The sequence below is a fragment of the Leishmania panamensis genome, assembly GCF_000755165.1.
Source record: "Leishmania panamensis strain MHOM/PA/94/PSC-1 chromosome 28 sequence".
NCBI lineage: Eukaryota > Euglenozoa > Kinetoplastea > Trypanosomatida > Trypanosomatidae > Leishmania > Leishmania panamensis.
The window spans coordinates 73639-94172 of NC_025874.1; the positions used below are offsets into that span (position 1 = coordinate 73639).

General features: G+C 58.2%; 7 protein-coding genes across 7 annotated transcripts, besides 1 other annotated feature; all 7 read left to right on the forward strand.

Moving 5' to 3' along the window:
* Positions 1-478: 478 nt before the first annotated feature.
* Positions 479-2305, forward strand: LPMP_280240 (glycerol-3-phosphate dehydrogenase (FAD-dependent), mitochondrial; the record flags this gene model as incomplete). Its single annotated transcript, XM_010702065.1, has 1 exon — positions 479-2305. The coding sequence occupies one exon, from the start codon at positions 479-481 to the stop codon at positions 2303-2305; it is 1827 nt and encodes a 608-aa protein (XP_010700367.1).
* Positions 2306-2596: 291 nt separating this feature from the next.
* Positions 2597-4421: a repeat region.
* Positions 4422-5938: 1517 nt separating this feature from the next.
* Positions 5939-6832, forward strand: LPMP_280250 (hypothetical protein; the record flags this gene model as incomplete). The annotated part of the gene is made up of 1 exon (XM_010702066.1): positions 5939-6832. The coding sequence occupies one exon, from the start codon at positions 5939-5941 to the stop codon at positions 6830-6832; it is 894 nt and encodes a 297-aa protein (XP_010700368.1).
* Positions 6833-8400: 1568 nt separating this feature from the next.
* Positions 8401-11604, forward strand: LPMP_280260 (hypothetical protein; the record flags this gene model as incomplete). The annotated part of the gene is made up of 1 exon (XM_010702067.1): positions 8401-11604. One exon carries the CDS (start codon positions 8401-8403, stop codon positions 11602-11604), a length of 3204 nt encoding a protein of 1067 aa, XP_010700369.1.
* Positions 11605-12899: 1295 nt separating this feature from the next.
* Positions 12900-13547, forward strand: LPMP_280270 (phosphoadenosine phosphosulfate reductase-like protein; the record flags this gene model as incomplete). Its single annotated transcript, XM_010702068.1, has 1 exon — positions 12900-13547. One exon carries the CDS (start codon positions 12900-12902, stop codon positions 13545-13547), a length of 648 nt encoding a protein of 215 aa, XP_010700370.1.
* Positions 13548-15039: 1492 nt separating this feature from the next.
* LPMP_280280 (hypothetical protein) lies at positions 15040-15690 on the forward strand (the record flags this gene model as incomplete). The annotated part of the gene is made up of 1 exon (XM_010702069.1): positions 15040-15690. One exon carries the CDS (start codon positions 15040-15042, stop codon positions 15688-15690), a length of 651 nt encoding a protein of 216 aa, XP_010700371.1.
* Positions 15691-16236: 546 nt separating this feature from the next.
* Positions 16237-16995, forward strand: LPMP_280290 (hypothetical protein; the record flags this gene model as incomplete). Its single annotated transcript, XM_010702070.1, has 1 exon — positions 16237-16995. The coding sequence occupies one exon, from the start codon at positions 16237-16239 to the stop codon at positions 16993-16995; it is 759 nt and encodes a 252-aa protein (XP_010700372.1).
* Positions 16996-17820: 825 nt separating this feature from the next.
* On the forward strand, positions 17821-19809 carry LPMP_280300 (hypothetical protein; the record flags this gene model as incomplete). Its single annotated transcript, XM_010702071.1, has 1 exon — positions 17821-19809. One exon carries the CDS (start codon positions 17821-17823, stop codon positions 19807-19809), a length of 1989 nt encoding a protein of 662 aa, XP_010700373.1.
* Between the last annotated feature and the right edge of the window lie 725 nt (positions 19810-20534).

The following is a 20534-nucleotide window of genomic DNA, read 5'->3' on the forward strand; positions in this document are numbered from 1 at the left end:
TGTAGCACCGTTGTGATGGCTGTACTTCCAAGCCAGTATCCCGTTCTTCTCACACGCAGTCCTACAGCCGTGCTTGGACGTCAGTCTATAATATCTCCTTTAATAGATAAAACAACGGCGTGAAGCCTCCCTCCCTCTTCGTGGATACACGCGCAGTGGATCTTACTTAAATCTCATCTTCTCTGCTTTCACACCTCCTCGCTCTTCTTCTTTTCCACTTGATTTCGGAACTATCACGCGCGTTGGCCTCACTCACTGCTGCCTTTATCTCCTTTCCTCTTCTCCGTGTTGCGCACCACACCGACAGTCAGTCTCCCCTCCCCTCCCCCCATACACAACTCCACTTCTGCATTTACAAAAGGCGCCCTCCACCCCCCTCCTCACGGCTGCGCATTTCCTTTTATTCTGTTTGTGCCCACACGCCCCTCCCCCCCTGTACACGTTCATACACGCACTCGAGTACCAGGAGAGCGAAGCAATGGCTGTCACTGCAGCAAAATACATTGCCGGCGCCTGTGCGGTCGCCGTTGGTGGCATAGTGGGCTTCAGTTACACGGACCCCACCTGGACGCGGCGCAGGTTTGACACAAACAAGTGCCCGCCTCTGAAGTACGAGACTGTGCCGACGCGCGAGATGTGCGTGCAGGCACTGGAGGCGCACAGCGCGTCGACGAACCCGCTTGACGTGCTGATCATCGGCGGCGGATGCGTCGGTGCTGGGTCTGCCCTGGACGCAGTGACGCGCGGCTTGTCAGTCGGCATGGTAGACAAGGGCGACTACGCTGGTGAGACGAGCAGTCGCAGCACGAAGCTCATCCATGGCGGTATCCGCTACCTGCAGAAGGCTGTTTTTCAGTTGGACCCTATGCAACTGAAGCTTGTGGCTGAGGCATTGCGCGAGCGCACAATCATGATCCACCAAGCTCCCCATTTGTGCCACAGCCTGCCAACGCTGGTGCCGTGCTATCACGCGATCGATGTTGGCCTGTATTGGTGTGGTACAAAGATGTACGACCTCCTGGCCGCTCTCTATGGCGGCACCCTAGAATACTCTGGTTTCCTCTTCCCCTACGACGCCATGAAGGCTTATCCAAAACTGAGGAAGACAGATCAGGACAACAACGTCCTCCTCGGTGCTGTTCGCTACTATGACGGGGGGATGAATGATGCCCGGCTCTGCTACTCCGTGGCCATGACGGCAGCTTGCTACGGCGCCGCTACGGTGAACTACGCCAAGGTCAAACAAATGGAGGTGATTAAGGACGATAAGGGCGATGAGTTGGTGCGCACCACCATCGAGGAAACCATCACGAAGAAGACAATCAAGGTGTACAGCAAGTCCATCATCAATGCGGGTGGCCCCTTTAGTGGCGAGATCGAGAAGCTCGCAAAGAGTGGCGAAAGGCAGCTTGACATGTTCCCCGCCTCCGGCACGCACATCGTGATTGATCGCAAGTATTGCCCAAAGAAGCACGAGGCGATGGTCGTGCCGTCGAACGACGGCCGTGTCGTCTTTGCTATTCCGTGGCTCGGCGGCTGCATGCTTGGTACTACAGACCACAAGTGCGAAGTGCAGTCCAACCCGATGACGTCGCAGGCGGACGTGGACTTCCTCCTTGAAAACATAAAGCCCTTCATCGGCGACGTCCCCCGAGAGGCAGTGAGATCCGCGTGGACCGGCATTCGCCCACTCGCAGTTCCAAAGGAACAGAAGCTGAAGGGCGGCGGTACGCAGAACATCGTGCGTGAGCACGTCATCGCGGTTGATCCTCAGTCGCACATACTAAACATCACCGGCGGGAAGTGGACAACTTACCGTAAGATGGCAGAGGAGGCGTTGGACAGCCTGCAGAAGACGATCATGAAAGACAAGGTTGACTTCAAGCCCTGCTGCACCATGAATATGGTGCTCGTAGGCGCGCGGAATCTCGATAAAGTTGCGTCCACTGCCCCCTTGGGCATCCCCGAGGACGTGCATAAGCACTGGCGCTCGAACTACGGTGATCGCTACGAGGAGGTCATGGCTGTTGCCGCGAAGGACGCTAAGCTAATGAAGCGCCTGGCAAATGACTCACCGGTGGTCGAGGCCGAGGTTGTCTACGCGGCTCAGAGAGAGCACTGCGAGCACGTCATGGATTTCATCGCCCGCCGCACCCGGATGGCCTTTGTGAATGTGGAGCAGGCGGAGCAGGTAGTGCCACGTGTAGCGGAGCTCATGGGGCAAGTGAAGGGTTGGGCTCGCTCGCAGCGCAACGCCGAGGCGGCCGCCGCCTACTCTGCCCTGGCCTCCTTTAAGGGTACCTAAGGTAGTGTTAACAGATCGAACGTCTCCGCCCTCCATTCTTCCCGCCATCGCGCGCGAGAGGACGCTGTGCCAGCTGAGGAAAGGACGGAGGAAGATTAAGGCTGACTCGGAGGTGAGGGTAAGCAAACAGAGTAGCAGAGGAAGGCATGAGAGGGGCCTCTTGTCTCTCCCTCTGTCCCCCCCCTCTGCTACGGTCGCCCGACACAGAGGTCCAGTACTCTACCTTGCTCGCGGCTCTTCTCACTTGTGAATTCTGCACATTCTTTTCGACCTCGATGACGGGGCGCACCGCAGTGCGTGGCGTTTCGGGTCTAGTGCCCTCCCTCGGCGTGAGGAGGCCTGGCAGCCTGCAGCTTGACCTCGAGCACGGCGGTGCGGACTCTTGGTGCCAGCGGACGGGTCTGGCGGCCATGATCACGCTTGGGCAAGCTCACTACGCATCGTGTGGACTACTCAGCGAATATGCGGATCACACGCGCTGCTTTGCTGCGCTGCGGTGATGGTGCTCGTCATCCTGGGTCCGGTCTGCGCTGCATGCAGTGGAATTGCAATGGGCTCAACGACGTCAGACGCTGGTGGTGGGCCCCTGTTCGCTGACGGGCCCTCGATACACGCCTATATTCCGCAAAGCACGCATTTCACTTCATGCCTGTAGGGTATTGGGGCCCCCAAATTTTGAGCATTCCGGTGTAGGAAAGGAAAGAAAGCGTGATGATGGTGTCTCCGTGCTCATCCAAGAGAATCTACATGTATGCAGGTCTGGCTCCTCTCTCCACTCTCAAGGACGAAGTTAAATCAGTGACGCTCTGGCCTTGCTACAGTGACCCCACAAGACGGATTCATTCCCACGCCCGGCTACATACCTAAGAGTGACCTGGCGACACGGGTGGTTCTCGATTACACGTTTCGCATGGCCACCTGTCCGCGCTTTGGACCCCTCGGCGGCAGGCGACTGGCAGTGAGAAAATGAGGTGCGGATGGTGAGCCGTCTACTACTGCGCTAGCGCTGTGGTACGCCATCCCTTCTCGTGTTTTGCCGTGAGGGCATCCAAGTCGGCGTTGTGCCGGTTATGTTCCGCGAGATTCGCAGATGGCTCGAGACTCAAAGCACACCTCGTTGGACGCTACGCCTGCGGACGCAGTGATCTGGTCACGCACATCTCCTTCGCACTGTATGAATTTGCCCTGTCGAGTCTCTGCCGCCGCTCTTCGTTCCCTTTCAGAGGGACAAGCGATGAGCTCTTTGTGCGCAGACATGCGCTTATCCACAGATTCCTTCCGCCTGACACACCCACTTCTGTCAGACGCGTGCGGATTCAGGAGAGGGCGGGGAGCCGCTGCCGCCACGGGCGCCTGGCAGCGTCCCACCTGTCGCGGCGCATGCGAGCATGCCGTCCAGACAGACCCCCCCCCCTGACATGAGCGGAAATGGAAAATGCAGGCAGCAAGCTCATCAGGCAACAGCGCCGTCCTGAAACACAGACTCCACGATGCGGGAATGGGAGCACTGCGCGCCCCCCGCTGCCACGCACAGATGGCATAAGTATGACATCCATGCGAAGCTTTCAGAGATCGAAAGAGCACGAGTGGTTCACGAAAGAGGTGCGCAGAACTGTACAGTAATCAACCTCCAGAGGGCGTAACGTGCGGCATCCCCTACATGCGACCTGGTGGGTTGATGAGGCACGGACGCCGGAAGCATGGCAACAGCACTCTGTATTACACAATCGAGTCCCAAAGACTGGAATATAGTGTTTTCACACCACATTATGAAATGCCGCCGCTTGAAACGATGGGGAACACAACATGGCACACCGGCAGAGCACAGGGTTTCCCAGGACACCGACCTGGACCTGGCCAACTTCCTCCTCGAGATCATCCGGTATGCGTCAGAACAACCCTCTGTTACCTGCACGATAGACGTCACCGCTCCCCGCCCTCGAGCAGGACGCTGGTCGCTTGGATCGAGGCATGCTGTCCATCCGAGTCTGTGTGGCGCCGATCGTACAGCACGCATCGGAAGAAGGGACGCGGAAGGACGAGAAGAGCCCGTACCACGCGTAGCCGGATTCGACGGCAGGATGGATTGTCTCTGACGACGAGGATTCCGCCGTGGCTGGATGCCTCTATTCTGCGACTTGTTCGTGATGGAATGTCACATCGAGCGAACATATTGCTGTGCTGATGTCTCTACTGGAGCGCGTGCAATACAAGCACGTACATCAGTAGCGCCTATGCCCATCAGCATGGAGTGCACTACAGGGAAGTAAGGATATACCCTCGATGTAGCTTCACGCAATTTGCCTCGACCTCTCTCCTGCATAAGTTGAGCGTCCAGTCGTTACGCCTCGCCGTCTCGCGCTTCTAGCTTGTGCTCTGTCAGCCGCGCATACTTTACCGAGGAGGGCTGCAGTGCAGTCCTCACTGATGCCGTGGAAGGTATGTGAGGGAAGGTATGGGCGAGGTTAAGAGCTGTATTGAGCTCATGGCGCGTTCAGGCGGACGGAAAGACCAGCACAGCCTAACGCCCCATTGTGGAGCGCCGAGTTAAGAAGGTGTTTTACGAATTGGTGCAGCGTTGTATATATTGAGGTCATTATCATATGCGGTCCACTACCGCTTGTTTCGTGCTTTCACCTCTTGTTGTGCCGGATGTGGTGACGCAGCAGCCGAGCATGACAACTTCCGCAGAGTTTTTGTCTCTCATTGTGTATGTGTGTGTGTGGGGGGGATGCCTTCCGTGTGTCCCTACGTGCTTATCAGCGGACGACATAAATTGCAATCAGGCAAAAGACAACGTTCTGCCCTGGGGAAGGAGTGTGCTGCTCTTCCTCCATTCGCTCCCTGCATAAAGGGATGACGTCGTTTCCGCAGACGACGAATGTGAGCTCCAGTGCGACTGGCTCTTGTATTTCCTTTCTCGAGGGTGTGCGTGCTTTGCGCACTCAACGCAGCGGTCGTCCCGTTGTCGGCTCATTCACTAGCGCGCGTTTGTGTGTGTGTGTGTGTGTGTGTGTGCTGTTCGATGTTTTTCGCACCCACCTTCAGGAACAAAGCGGAGGCGTCGCTGCCAGGTGTATCCGCATGGAGGGCGCTCATTGCTGTGGGACCACCCCACTTCCTTCCCTGCTGTCTGCACCCCCCCTCCCTTTCCCGTCTTCCCTTGATTACCCTTTGGCAGCACTTTACAGGCACGCACGTGCGCACCTCTTTCGCTCCCCTTCGTGTTTTTTCAGACGGTGGTTGGACCTCTGGTGCCTTTTGCGCCCCCGCACAAGTCCTCCTTTGCCGTTGTGTGCGTGTCGGCTGTGCGCTTTGAAGCGACAGCGAAAAGTAGCGGTCAAGACCGCTTGGCAGTCTGGGCAGCACACCAGCCCACTCATACACCGAGGAGAAACACCACTGCGCGACGCCGTTATTGTCTTATTTCGACCAACAGCACTGCTCACTCACACTGTGCATGAGCCTCGGTGTATTCAACCGAGCGTACTGAAGGCTACAGGCTGGTCCGTGCCTCTTCTTCCTCCTCGCCTCCTCCTTCCGCGAAGAGCAAGAAAAGAGGGGCGGAAGTACGGAGCTCGTGTGCGTCTTCGCGGGTATCGCAGCTTCGATAGAGTGAGAGAGCGGTTGAGGATGGCGACAGCTGCGGAACTCGGCACCGGCGGTGTAGACGCTGCTGGAAAGCCCATTTTTGTGGCGACTGAGCACACTCGCTATGCCCCTAGCACGGAGCGTGAGCTTTCCGACCAGGAGCAGCTAGCGTGGAAGTCGTTTCAGCTCTGGCGCACATCGCTTTCCATCGAGCGTCGTAACCACGTGTACCAGATCATCACGAATGGCGACTACACCAACTTCAACCTTACACGCCACATCATGGGCACACCGTTTCCGGTTATCGACAACACTCCTTCTATCATTAACACGGCCGCCGGCGTGCGCATGTATGAGCACGCCATCGCTGCTCTTCTAGGGTTCAGCTACAGCACGTGGGTGCGCTCCAAGGCGTCTCTGCGCCACTCCCACCTGCACCCATCGACCCGCTTCGTCGTTTCCTTTGGCACGTTCATCTTCGCTGACTTGTGCTTCTGCTACCGTAGCATGTTCCGCCTCTCCGGCTTCCTGCCGAACGACTATGAGTGTCGCAAGTTCGGCGTGATGGAGTCGAAGGAGCGACTGGAGCACAAGAAGGAGCTGTGGGCCAAGTACACCGCGTATAAGCGGGAGTGGTGTCGCCGCTTTGACTACCACGTCTACGGCATCCGCCCCGGCGAGACGTTCAGCCTCTTCTCTGCCTGCTGGTTCCCGGCGTGGTCTACGCCGTACGGTACCATCACCGACTACCCATTGCGCAAGAACCCGTACTTCCTTAGCGCCACCCCGTTGCGGCAAATGTACGGGGAATATGCATTTTCGATGGAGTTGCCCAAATCCGAGTACTCGCCGCTGTCCCAGGCAAGACCAGAGGTTCGCTACACATTCCGTGGACCACTCGTTGCCTCGGAGAGGAATAAGTCCTCCGGCTCGTAAGAGCGGGGAGGGGGTGCAAAAGAGCACGTGCGTCATCCACTGGATGCGGGATGGGGAGAGGAGAACGCTCAAAGGTAGAAAAGAAACCGTTGGCGCTCTCACATTCTACACCTTCCGAGGGGTTGCATGGAGAACGCGAAGTGTAGCTGTGCGGTGCGTTAACGTCGCTGGAGGCGGGCTTTTGGTGTGCCAGCGTCTGTATGGGGGCGCTGCGAGTATGGCGCTACCCTTTGCCGCCCTTCATCTGTTTTCATGTTATTGTTTGCCGGTTGTGTGCTGTGCGTATTGGCCAAAAGAGGAACGCCACATGGCTGGCTGTGGGCCCTTTTGTCTGTTCGGCGCTCATGAACTCACAAATACCCTTATGGACTGCTAAGTCCTCAAACTGTGCACGAGTGCGCTTGCTTGTTTATATGTGTTGCACTCTTGTACTGTAGTGGCTATGCGTGGCGCGCAGCAGCTTAGTTTTAGGTTTAGGCGGTGCAGTCGAAGACCAACGGACGCCGTGTGTGTGTGTGTGTGTGTGTGTGTGTGTGTGTTGGTAAGCATTCTGTCAGTGTGGCTGCACACCCACCAACTGTACCCGTCTTGAAGACACGCCTCCTCTCTCTCTTTCTCGCCCTCCGTGCCTCTGAGAAGAAACATATGAAAAAGAGCGAAGGTCCAAGTGAGAGCAGAGGTCTCGAACGACTCTGTTGTCGGACATGTGAAGAGGGACGATTGTCTTTCCATAGCGCGACGGTCGCGTCTGGTAATGAGCCGCGCGGCTTCGCCGCTTCGCAAAATATGTGCACTTCCTTTTACCTGAGCTCCCACACGATTGGTTTCCTCGTTGCCTGCGAGTGCCATGCGTGTAATGGGGCATGTGGTCGCTGACACGACATGTGCAGTGGCGCCTTGGCAATTCCTTCTTTTACGTCCCTTTCCCATTCCCCCCAGTGGCCACCCCCATCGCCATTACACGCGCCTGTGCGCCCGCTCAAAGACAAATACACACATCTACTTTGCAGAGCAGCGAAAAGTGAGGGCCCCTAACATCTCATCGGCACCAAGGACAGCGCGGTGTTGGTGCTTGTCATAAAGCAGCTGTGCATACACAACAGACAGATATCGAGCCCGCTGACCCGCAGTTGCGACTTCACAGCGCGTCCGCCAGAGCAGCCGTCCATTGTTTGTGTTGTCATTAAGGTTGTGCTGGTTCGAAATCGTGAGCTCGGCGTACACACAGAATCACGTACTGACCCACAAACTTTCTCTGCCTTACATGCGGTCCGCAGGTTGTTTCATAGTTGCTGGAGCGTGAACGAGCACAAGCCTCCTGCCTCACTCGTCGAATGTATCACCCGCCGTGGTCGACTCAATCGGCTAGCCTGGATCAAGTCGTTCGCCACGCCGCGAACAGCCACAGCGGTAGTTGTAACTGCAGCGGTCGTGGGGGCACCGTTCCGTCCACATCGTTTCTTTCTTCCTCCCCACCCGATGGCGTCTCCACCGCGGCTGTCGTCTCGCGCTTGGCGGCTCAGGGCGGCCCATCCGCGTCTCTTGCGCAGACGCCAACAGTACAGGCAATGCACGTGCTGTGCCACAGCTTCCTTGAGACCTACAAAACGCCAGAGGCGCTTGCGAGAGACACGGAATGGTGGTCGAAAAAGGCTCTCTGCCTGCATGCAGCTCACACAGAAGGCAAACCGCATACACACATCCCTGGCGATGCGCCCTCTGCAGCGGTGGCGGGGTGGGGCGAGTTCATGAGGCACATGACTGAGGTGGTTGAATCGACTCACCACATCACCGCGGCGCGGCGGCAGGAGAACGTCATAAAAGCGCTCTCGCTGTCGCCAATGCGGAGGGTGGATGCGTCGGGAGAGGTGAATGTCCTGCAGTTTAGCAGGGACGTGCCGAATGGCGCCTGGGAAAGCCTCGAGATCCTCGACAGTTCGCCATACGAGGGTGGGGCCGCTGCCGCCATGCACCGTGACGAGGAGTGCCTGCGCGTGTTGGAGGCTTCCATACGGCGTCCCGCCGACCACCGTGATGAGGAAGCGGGGCAGCTTGATAGCCTGCGGTACTTGCTGAAGCACCGCCCGGAGCTCATCGTTCAACACGAGAACTTTGCTGATCTCCAACAAGCGGTCATCAACCGCGCTTGCCTGAGCGAGGAGAGCGGTTGGACGGAGGCAGCTTTGTCGCTCTTCCAGGCACTCTCTTCCCGGGCCCAGCTCGAGTTTGTGCATGCCGTAATTTCCGCGGTGAGTGCACTGGGTCACACTGGCGAGTCACCTGGTCTGCTCCTCGTAGGCTTCCTGCATCGCCTTCTTGTAGAGCTGCCACAGGGCTGGCTGCCTCTGCTAGACTACGAAGTGACGGAGGTCTTTGTGCGCGTGCTGGGGGATGTGGTTGTGCCCTTCGGTAGGCTGCTCAGCGAGGTAGACCCTTGCGCCATGTGGCTGGAGCAGTGGTCGGCGCGACCTTCATTCGCTCTCTCGTTGGATGCTGTTCTTCACTCGCATCGGTCTTTTGTAGATCATCTCGCCGCGCAGCTGCCCTCTCCCCACGCGGCCTGTGTGCTGCTGTGCCTGCTCCCACAGCTGAGTAAATGCACCGAGGCCCCGGACCCCTCTACACCGTCGTCGCAGAAACCGTGGCAGGGCCTGTTTCGCACGCTTGTACAGCTTCTCTGCGGTGGGGTTTGGCTGGACGCTGGCGTGTACGAAATCGGGGCTCATGCCTTGTGCCGCTGTGCTGAAGCGCTGTCTCCGGCAGACAAGACGAGCTGCTTTGAGGTGGCCTCGAAGACGGTGCTCGACTGGGCTCCGGCGGTGGCGTCGCTAGCGTATGATGCGCAGTTTGCTTTTGCTCTGCGCCTTCTGGCCACGCTGCTCACGGGCGTCAATGATAAAGCGATGTGGTGCAGCCCGCACGCATGGGGGGTGGTGGACGGCCCACTCTTTGCGCAGTCTCGTGCGTTGCTGCTGACGCGCAAGGGGCGACCGCCGTCATCGTACGCGCTCTTCCGCGCTCTCCCCCTTGATGTGTCGGACGTCGTGTACGAATGCTGGACACGGTTACTTCAGGTACGCAGCTCAAAGCTGCCGAGCGCCTTTGCAGCCGTCTTAAAGGACGTGTGCGGCGGCGGAAGTGCTTTTCGGTGGACTGAGGTGGTCTGGGTGTCTACTACGCTAGCCGGATGGGCCGCTCTGCAGCCGTACCTGCAGACCATGAAAGAGGACATTATCCACCCTTCGGCACGCTGGGCGGAGCTTCTCCACGCTATTGTCGAGGTCGGTGGGGGTACCTTTGACACCACGTCGGAGATGTGGGCCGCCTCGGCCACAGAGACCTGCACATCAGCCAAGAAAGTGTCGCGTACGCCTGGTTGTCTGCGTTCCCTTACCCCGTACGGCGTGGCACTACTGCTCCGCTGGTCTACCTGCGCGGTGGCTCGCGATGGGTTGGCGAGGGCTGCGCGTGACGCCTCACTTGCCTTTCTTCAAGACAGTCCGCACGCAGCGGTGAGGCGCATACGGTGGCCGCTTCTCTGGCCTGTTGAGGCGTATCCGCAAGTGGGCTGGTCAGATTTGTCCTTCACCGAAGACTCGTTCGGTGTCGCACGTACCATCCGCGCCGGCACCTGCTACCAGTCCATCCACCTCCTCCTCGGATCGACAGCTCTGCCCGCCGACGATGGCGTTACTGGCAGTGACCCAGGTGAGGAGCTGCTTGAAGAGGTTTGGGAGCAGCTCGCCGAGCTCTGGCTGGCTCCGGCACAACTCACTCCAGACTCCGCCGGCAACGCCGTTTCGTCTGTCGTGCCGGCGAACCGCCCGCCCTTCGGAGAAGATTCCCTTCTAACGTTGCTCTCTGTCATGGCACTGTGTGTGCTCACGCGGTCCTCTGCGGAGTTCCGGGCGTGGTTCGACCCAGCAGTGGCACAGCAGCGCATACGCCAGCTGCGCCGGCTGTGCGAGGAGCGTCGTGGGGTGGACCCTATATACTTCATGGTGCGCTTTATCACCTCCGGCAAGGGCCGCAAGCGACTACCAGCGATTTTGCTGAACGGCTTCGAGGCGGAGCTGACAGTCGACACGGTGTGCGACGTAGACGGCTTCGCGGAAGGCGAAGCTCTGCCGACAGGCAACATTGCCACCGCTGTCCCAGAGGAGGAAGTCCGACAGCTGCAGGCGATGATTCTCCGCTTGTCGTCGAACCACGGCCCTCCCTTATTCGAGGCAAAGGCTCCTGTCGTGTTGTCATCACCCCTGTCTGAGGCGCTGATGACGGTCGCTCGAATCCTGCTGGTGAACCAGACGGCGCTTCGAGTCACACGGCAAGGCGTAGCGCAGTGCCTGGCGCGACGCAGCGCTGAGGAGTGGGCATCGTATGCCGACACTGAGGCTCGTGTGCTGGCGGTGTGTGCACAGTTGGAACAGCAGCACTCTGCGAGCATCGGATTGCTGTCCAGCGCTCAGGTGGACATGGTGTTTCTCGTGACGCTGTGTCTGCGCTGCTGGGTAGGTCTCCCGACAACACACAGTACGCCTGCGCGGCGCAAGCTCTACTGGACAGCTCTGCAGTATTTCAGCGAGCACGGCACTGCGGCGTATGATGCGCTGCTTGCGCGCAGCATTGCCTTGCATGTTGAGAGGGCGCTGCGTGAGAGTGCCGCCTTCGTGAAGGACGCCGTGTTGTTTCCGGTGTCAAGCTCGGTGCCGCTGCCCTCCGCCCTCTTTGTGCACTTGCTGGTGCGTCCCTTTGCCCTGGCGATGAGCTGAGCGGCCATCATGTTTGCGTTGAAGTGCGACGTTGGGTGGCGGCTTTCCATTTCTGCACTTACACAGGCGGCGAAGAGGAAAGGATTGGAAGCCCACACCATAATGAATGGCGTGCGGTGGCCTCGACTAGGACACGACGATGAAAAGCGCTTTCCATCAGCGCAGGTACATTTTACATCCGCTACGTTTTTCCTTTCCATTACGAGAAAAAGCGAGGCTGCGATCATTACTGTGGTGATCCGTGGATAGTACGGGCAGGACTTTGGTGGTGTTACGCCACCCAGTCAAGCTTTTTTCTCTTCGTGAAACCCTCAAGCGCTTATTCTTGGCGTGCATCGGTTCGTGTGGGTAGGTGGAGGGATGAAAAGAGGGAGTGATGCGCCGTCAATGCCTTGTTGAGTCTTCGTACTCAATGCTCGCGGACGGACACTAGAGGAGGTACCGCTTCAACTATCTTTTCGTACTCCAACTTACCCATCATGCATGCTGTATTTCGTGTTTTGGTTCGCTCTCCCCCTCTCCATGGCAGTAATTCATACACACCAGTGCACTCCCCGACTCCATTGCCCCATCATTTTCGTTCGGTATATGCTCGGCCGTACTCCACGCCACCACACCTGCCTGCGTTAGCAGCAGAAAAAGATACACCAACGCTTAGCTGCTGTAGCAAATCACGCAGCCCCGTCCACTACTTCACGCAGCACGTGCCAGCACGCCCCCACAACTACATACACACAGAGAGAGAGAAAGAGTGCGCGCATATTTGTTGCCTCATTAACCCTTTCTCGCATACACGCAAGCCGAATCGGGTACGCCCCTGACCTAAAGAGGGGACTTAATGCCGTCGCGCCCCTTTCTTTTTCGTTGTACTCTGTTGTTTACGCGCTCCTTGTCTCTCCCCATTCTTCTCCCGCTCTATCTTCCTCCTTCCTCCTCCACTGCCCGTGCACATTTGATTGCCCTAGGCTCGGTGCCGCCACATTTCCATTCAGTGTAGTTCTCCAGTAGCTCTCCGTGCTGCTGCTGCTGCTGCACCCGTGAAGGTGTGCTGGAGTGAGCAAGTATAGCAACCGCTTGTCGAGAGTCTTCTCGCTTTCGCCTTTTCCTCCTCCTTTTTTTTCTTCGCTCCCCTCCTCAGCTCTGCTTATTCACCACCACCACCACCACCCGCTCTCTTGGTTTCGTTGCCCCTCATGCCGCACGCCACGTCTGTCGCACCAGCCCTGTCGAGTGAAAGTGGTTGTCACGATGATGAGTGTGTCCGCCAGCATCCAACGCAGCGGGTCCCACTGACCATGTCACCCCAGTTGGTGGATTGCGTCAGGGCCTCTGAGTGCCTTATTCAGGACATCTTCACGCTCTACTCGCCGTCCGAGATCGGAGTTGCGTTTAATGGCGGAAAGGACAGCGTGGTGATGCTTGAGTTGCTCCGTAGAGCAGTGACGCTCCCAGTGCTGGCGCAGTGTTGCATCTTTGTGCTCGAGTACAATGATGAGTTTGACGAGCTGCGCGACTTTCGTGCGTGGTACATGCAAGAGGTTGCGCGAGGCATGCCGCTAGTGCACCAGGGCGTAACGGAAGATATACGACTCAGTCTATGGAAGCTCACGGAGCAACACCCGCTCAAGGTGGTGTTCATGGGCACGCGCAAGACGGACCCACACGGCCGCTACCAGAAGGAGGCGGTAGAGAAAACGACACCTGGATGGCCAGACTTTTTGCGCGCCTGCCCTCTCTTCCACTGGTCTGTGAGCGATGTGTGGGTGTACACTAAGGTCATGTGCATCCCACAGTGCAGTTTGTACGAAAGCGGCTACTCGTCAGTGGGCCGAAGTGCTGACACGAACCGCAACCCCCGGTTGAAGCGAGAGGACGGGAGCTACCGTCCAGCGTGGGAGCTGACATGCGATAACGCAGAAAGAGAGGGGCGCCAAGTGGAATGAAGAGAAGGGGCAACAGCGGCAGGCAGCTGTCACTTGTTTTCATCATCCTGCACACATCTTTCGGGGGCCAGTGGTGCTCATCTGCGTGTGTCCCACACGTGTCTTGCGTGTACGATCCATTTTGGCGGGGTGAGGACGGTCGACCAGCGGGCGCTCTTTTCCTTCTCTCTTCCTACCACGCCATCAGGCATGGGAGGGCAGCGATGGTGGACCGAGGCAAGTGCAGTATGTCCTCCTCTTTCGTTCGCTCGGTGTTTATTTTTGGGGGGTGGGGGGCATTAGTTGCTCATGTCGCCACCGTATCTTTTCAGTCTGCTGTGCTCTGCCGGAGTGCACTGCGTGGCTCTTTCGGTGGGGAAAGGTGGGTTTGTGCGGGACTATGAGGAAGAGGGAAAAGGGGATGCGAATGTGAGGGGGAGGGGCATCACCATAAATGGCCACCTTCCATGCATCTGTGTTGCTCCTCCCCTCTCTGCAGTTCTTTTAAACAAGTGGGAGGGAACACTGTTCGGAAGAAAGCGAGAATGACCTCCTGCCTGTATCTCTCAGTTCCTCCCGCTTGCTCTCCTTCCCGCGCGAGCACTCTGCGTGTCTTCGCCTTGTTGTTCTTCTCCTCATTGCTGCTGCTTCGATGTTGGGTGTGACGACTGTGTCGCATACGTTTCTATGCTTGAACTACACAACCAGATACCCACACCCGGGGTACATCCCGCGGCCACACGTGGGCGCATTCGCTGACGTAAAGCTTATATTACCCATCCCTTTCCTAGCCTCTTGTCCGTCCAGTAATGTAATGCTAGCGATATCCTTCTTTGCCGGATTGCTTCGCATTTTTAGGCCCTTTCCCTCCTTGGCCCTCTGTCGACCTCTTTCGTGACTTGCCCCCACGGGTGTTGGTGGGTCGGAGAGTGAACGACGGCAAGGCGCTCCGAAAGGATGCAAAGCCCACAGCAAGTGTGAGCACCTCTGTTGATGTGGTTGAAGCGTGCGAGAGAGGTACGCGTAACCGAGCAGGCGGACTGCACGAGCACCCGTATCCCCGCAGCCTTTTTGTGCGCTGTTTAGGCGCTCATCATTTTGTGCGTGTGCGAGTGTGTGTGTGTGTGTGTGTGCGTCCAGAAAAAGGAAAGCGACGTACCGATCATTTCTCTGTGTGTGTGCACCCATCGTCACTGACGCCACCGCCACCTACTGCGCTGTTCTTCTCCGGTTTCATCCAGCAAAACTGAGCCTGGCTGAACGATGCTCGACACCTCACACACGTGCCTGCTTCGGTCCTTCCTCTTCCCCTACTTTGCCCTCCCTCCTGCTCAGTGATGCAACTCAGCCTCTCACAACACCCGCAAAAATTAACACCAACAGGCACACTGAATCGGTTCATGCCCACCACGCACATCAGCAGCGGGAGAAGGGAACACCTTATAAACACACAGCGTTCAGATCGGCGGTATCGCAAGCTCAACCGCGTGGCAGCCCCAGCAACAGCGGCAAAATGAGTGGACAAGCCTTCGATGCGATGTGGACCGCTCCGCCGCCGCCTTCCTACATCGACACCGTTTACATCAACCCACAAGACTACGTCGTACTGGCCACGAGCAGCGGCGACGAGGCGTTTGTGCACCGGGATTGCCTGATGGAGTCACCTGTGCTGCGACTTGCCTTTCGAAAGCGCGTTTTCCTCTCTACGGAGCATGTGGTGGTGACTTTTGTGAAAGAGGAGGCGCTAGCCAGCGCTGGTGCGGTGTCGTCGAGCACGAATGCAGTGGATGGGGCCCTCGCATCTGGGCAGTGTCTCGCAGCAGAGGCAGCGACAGCCGCTGGCGACGAAGAGGGAAGGCGCAAGGGGACTGAGGACAACTGCGTGCCGCAAGGCGCCAGTGCAGCCCAAGTAGAGATGAAGAGTGGGTATGCAATGGCGCCGGAGCCGCAGTACCCCGTCACCCTCAGGGAAACGCTTCGGACCGACAACTCGGTGCGTGTTGTGTTTCCGCGTCTCGACGGTGATCAGCTAAACACTCTTGTGTCGTACCTCTACTTCAAGCACCACTACAACCGTCACCCGTCGGAGGAGCGGCCGGTATTCGAGGTGCCCGCCACAGCGGCGCAAGAGGTAATGCGTGTTGCACAGACTCTGGAGTGTTAAGCATCAAACCCCCACACACGTAGATATGTACAGCAGCGCAGCGGCGCGACTCGACCGTGGAGTACGTCAATACTGTGGGTTCCCACTACTGACCTTTGGGCTCATCTTTGAGATACGCATGCACAGGAGAAGTCGGTTGATGAGACGTCTACGGACGGACTTGCTGGGGCTTTCGACACCCACCCACGCGCGCGCAGAAGCCGATACGCAATGAAAGAGACAACAGATAGGGGAACGCGCTACGGGAGGTGGAGGGAAGTGTCTGTGTGACCTACACCTTCTGCATCTCTCACTTACCTTGCCCGCGGTCCCCAGGGCGGTGACTTGGAGTCGATGTATGCACGGCACGCTTCACCTGCAGTGGGCTTGCCTGCTCATGAACATTTGCTGCTGTTCGAGTGACCCCTCTGTTCTGTGGCCCAGTGGGTCGAATCACTTTCTCATCCGTGCGCATGTACCTCTCCTATGGAATACTCTCTCTCTCTTCCCTTCACGTATTCACCAGCGCTACACACACCCACACACATACACATTGTGCCGCGACTCATGAAGCGGAAAACCAACCCAACTGAGCCGGTGCCGTTACCAACCTGCACGGCGGTGGGGCCAGAGGACATGGTGCTGGTCGCGTGCACCTCCGGCGAGGTGTTCCTCGTGGAACGTAACTGCGCCACTGTTAGCAGATATTGCCGTGACGTGTTGCACGTCTGGGAAGGTGCCGTGCACCGCGCCGTGGCGCAGAGTGGAAACGAGGGTATCACCCCGAGCGACGGCGCAACGCCTGAGGCCGCCGTGGTCCTTTGCACTGACGCAGACTCGCACAGCCGGGAGGCTGGCATCCCGCTCGCCACTGAGCCAGCCGAAATACCCTTCATGTCGTTCCTGGACGCTGATGATGCCTCGCCTCTCGAGGCCATTCGACACATCCCAGTCACTCTAGTCGCTGAGCACTACCAGCAGCGCCTGCGAGCGGCGGAGGCAGCCACGCCGACCAAGATTGACCGTCCGCCATTGAAGCTCGTGTCCAGCTCTGGCGACCGCAAGGGGGCGCCCGTCATAGTCCCAAAGCCCATCAGCCCACTGGCGCCAATAGAGAGTGACGATGGGGCACTGATGTTCCCGGTCGTGGTGATACCATACATGACCGCGGAACTGATGGAGGTGGCGCTATCGTACGCGCATAAAAAGTACAAAGTCGATGTCGACGGTGAGAAGCCGGGTGCGGAGTCGGCTGCGCCGGTCACCGCTGCCTCAGCGGAAGGCCGCTGGCAACTAATAGCGGCCTCTGTGTTGACTGGCATGTGAGGTAAGAGGGCAAGTTGCACCCCTCTACGGCACCGATACACAGCCACTATCACCACTGCACCGACAGACATGTACAGTAGCAGAAAACACTTTTCCACTCGTTGACGTCAGTTGAAGTGTCCTCCTCTCCTTCCAAGGCCTTGCGTGGAAGACAAAGCGCTACCATGTACGGCAGACTGGGGGAAGATGTGTGTGGTCGCACGTTTCGTGTCAGCTGCCTCGCCTCGAGTGGCCAATCCCGTATTGTCACTCACAGTGAGTAGATGAAGCGCGTCGTAGGACACGGTCACAGCTAGCACACGTGCCTGCTACTCCCCTTCCTCCACCCCCCAAACTGTCGATTCCCGTCTTGAGAACTGCGCTTCAGCTCTCCGTTCTCCCTAACGCTGCACACTCAGTGCCTGCATGCGTGCAGATCAAATGTGTTCTCGTCGCTGACTCCCTCCCTCCCTCCCTCCCTCCCTCTCTCTCGTTCTCATGGTCACTCGCTTATTCTTCTCCTCAATACGCAATACATCATCACGTAATCGCGTCTCCTCGTTAGCCCAAGTGAGTAGGCAGCCGAAAACAAAAAGGAAAAACATTCGTCGCTGGCAGAGAAGCCCAAGACAGAACGAAGGTGTCAGCTGTGGTGTACAAAATCGGTGACTACCCTCCTCCCACCGCACCTCCTCTCTAGCGGGTGTGCTAATCACGTACACTTCACCTTGGGAAAGACAGCGACTGTCTCACCACAACGCCACCCGCCCTTTCTCATCCTCACTTTACTTTCCCTGCGTCGGCACGTTCCGCCTTGCGTTTCGTAGCGTGTGCATCAGAGTTGCGATGAATCGACTCGCAGCATTGAAGACAAGGGCTGAGTGCAATGCAGCCCCACTCCTCGATGATGGGAGCAAGGAGTGCGAAGCGCCGCACGAGTACATGCACAACTCTGAAGACACCTGCAGCTCGGATTCCGACGATGCGAGGGAGAGTAACAGCGGTCTCCAGCATGGGAGCAGTGAAGCCATCGCCAGCGATGACAATATCGACTCGGGCAACGAGAGCGGCAAAGACGACGGCGGGGACGATGTCGGCAATGGGCAGCACGACGACCCTTTTTTTTGCGCATCGCGCGACGCGGATGAGGTCTCCGCCAACACGTTGAGCGCCGCGCTCCTCAGTGACCTCAATACATCGCACACCCCTCGAACACCTCATGAAGAGCGAGTGGCGCAGAGAAAGACCACCAGCTGTTGCGTCTGCGGGACACGCGCCGTGTACACTTGTCCCGGCTGTGGTCGCCGCACGTGCAGCATGACATGCGTGCGGGTGCACAGGGAAGACTTCAAGTGCACTGGTGTGCGCGATATGGCGGCCAAGATCCCGCTTAGTGAGTTCACAGATCAGCAACTGCAGCGCGACTACCATTTCCTAGAGAACTGTCGTCGTGTCATCGGCAACATTGAACGGTGCTTTCCCCGCATGTCATGGCGGTACACCTACAAGGCGCTGCCTCCACCCCTGCACGCCCTGCGTGATGCGGCGCGGCGCCGTGGTGTTATCTGCCAGATCACATCGGAGGGGATGCGCAAGCGAGACGAGAACACGAGTCGGCTAGACCGCAAGACGAACACGATTGTGTGGCGCTGCGAGTTTCAGTTTAGCAGCGCCGACGATGAGGCTGAGTGGACGACCATCTCCACGGACTGGGGCAGCGAACGCCACCGGCTCGGCGACGTCCTCAAGTACTGCTGGGCCACCAACCCGCCACTTCTGTGCTACCACATCAACCGGCGGTACAACGGGGCCACCAAGTACGTGGGCGGATCAGCGACAAAGACCGCGAAGAGTATCGGGGACGAGGTATTTGACGAAACGAACCCAACACAGCGCGACAGCGCGGCAGTGCCGCAGAAAACGGTAGTGCGTGAAGCCTCCGCAGGGGCCCAACCTACAGGTGCACATGCCTTGCCCACGACGGAAGTTGCTAGGGTGGCGGGGGACGAGGTCGAGTGCAATGTCGCACCGCTGACCGTCGCTGCTGTAGAGTCTGAGGCTGCAGATAGCACTGAGGAGTGCCCAGTGAATGCCCCAGCAGAGCCGCTACCGCTGCGCGCCTACGAGGAGGTGCCGCCGACGCCTCCGATCGAGCCAATAACCCCCCAAGAGGCGCAGCAGCAAGCGTTTGTGCAGGCGTTTCTCGCACAGGAGTACTTCATTTTGTCCAAGGCGGAGCGGCTGGGCAACGACGCGCGGTACTTTCTTCTTGACCCCTACGATACCCTCAACGAAAATCTGCGACGGCTCTTTTTCATCAACGAGTTCCCTGTGTTTGTTGTCGTCCATGCCTCCCAGCTGCATCGCTTCACCCTCGTTACGGAGGAGGACAAGGAGGCGATTCGGAGCAGCTTCCGCTCGAAGAAGGCGCACGAGCCGCACGAGCGGCCGCGGATGCGCAAACGGAGCGAGATGGAGCCTGAAGAGGTGGAGCGACTGAGCCGCGTGCCGTGCCGGCGCTTCCTTCAAGGCCGCTGCCTGCTTGCAGAGGACTGCCCCTACTGGCACTGCACGCCAAGCGAGATTCCTGTGTGCCGCACGTTTCTTCGTGCTGGGCAGTGCGATAAGGGGGCACGATGCAGCTTCCGCCACGACGCCGATGCAGTGCGGATTGCCCGCAAGCGCCAACGCGACGGTCTCAGCGAAGACGGTAGGCCCATACGCGGTCGTTGCGTGGGGCGCGGCCGCGGCTTCAACCGGTGGCGTGATGGTGGCCGAGGACACAGCGGCATGGGCGGCAGCGGCTCCTACCCACCGCGTCCCCGCACCGGCTAAGCGTGGTAATGTAAGCGTCACCCACTCTGTAGTGCATCCTCTCCCCCACCCGCCTCTCTGCCTAGCTTGACAAGAAATACTACGGCACAAGGGAGAGAGGAGTGGTGGGCCCTCAGTAAAAGCACTGACAGTGGTGTGTCAGGGACGTGGGCTTGCGACTGCTGCTGTCCGTTACGTTCTTTTCTAACTTGGACGTGTAACAAAGTGCGTCTACGCGCCGACATAAAACAACGCGAAATGGGGTGTCGCTCCTGCCATTTTCTTTCTCCTCTACCCACCTGCCCGACCCTAGTTTTCGTGTACAAGAATTTACCCTTCCACGCGGGCACGCGTGCAAAGTGCTCTGCTTGCTCCTCCATGGTCCGTCTCTACTTGGACGCCGTGATTAGGGATGGCGGCACTGTCCTCCGCCTTCTCACGTACCTCTCCTTCTGTAGGATGTGAGTCATTGCCCCCGTGGCTGGGTGTGCGCGCTTTCAGGTGTCCTCTCCCCGCAGCCCCATGGACACATGGGCAGCGCTTACTCGCCAACTTACGTATTCCTTAACCTACCCGGACAACGGCGCCGTCTTCAATTCTCTTGTAATCTCTTCCTCACCCTGTGATCGGCTAATTTGAAGGAAATCACAATCTGGGCGGCTTGTCGTACACACGCACACACACACACACACTTGTCTGTTTAGGACGTGGTGAGAGAGACCCTTCACGCCTGGCACAGATTTTTC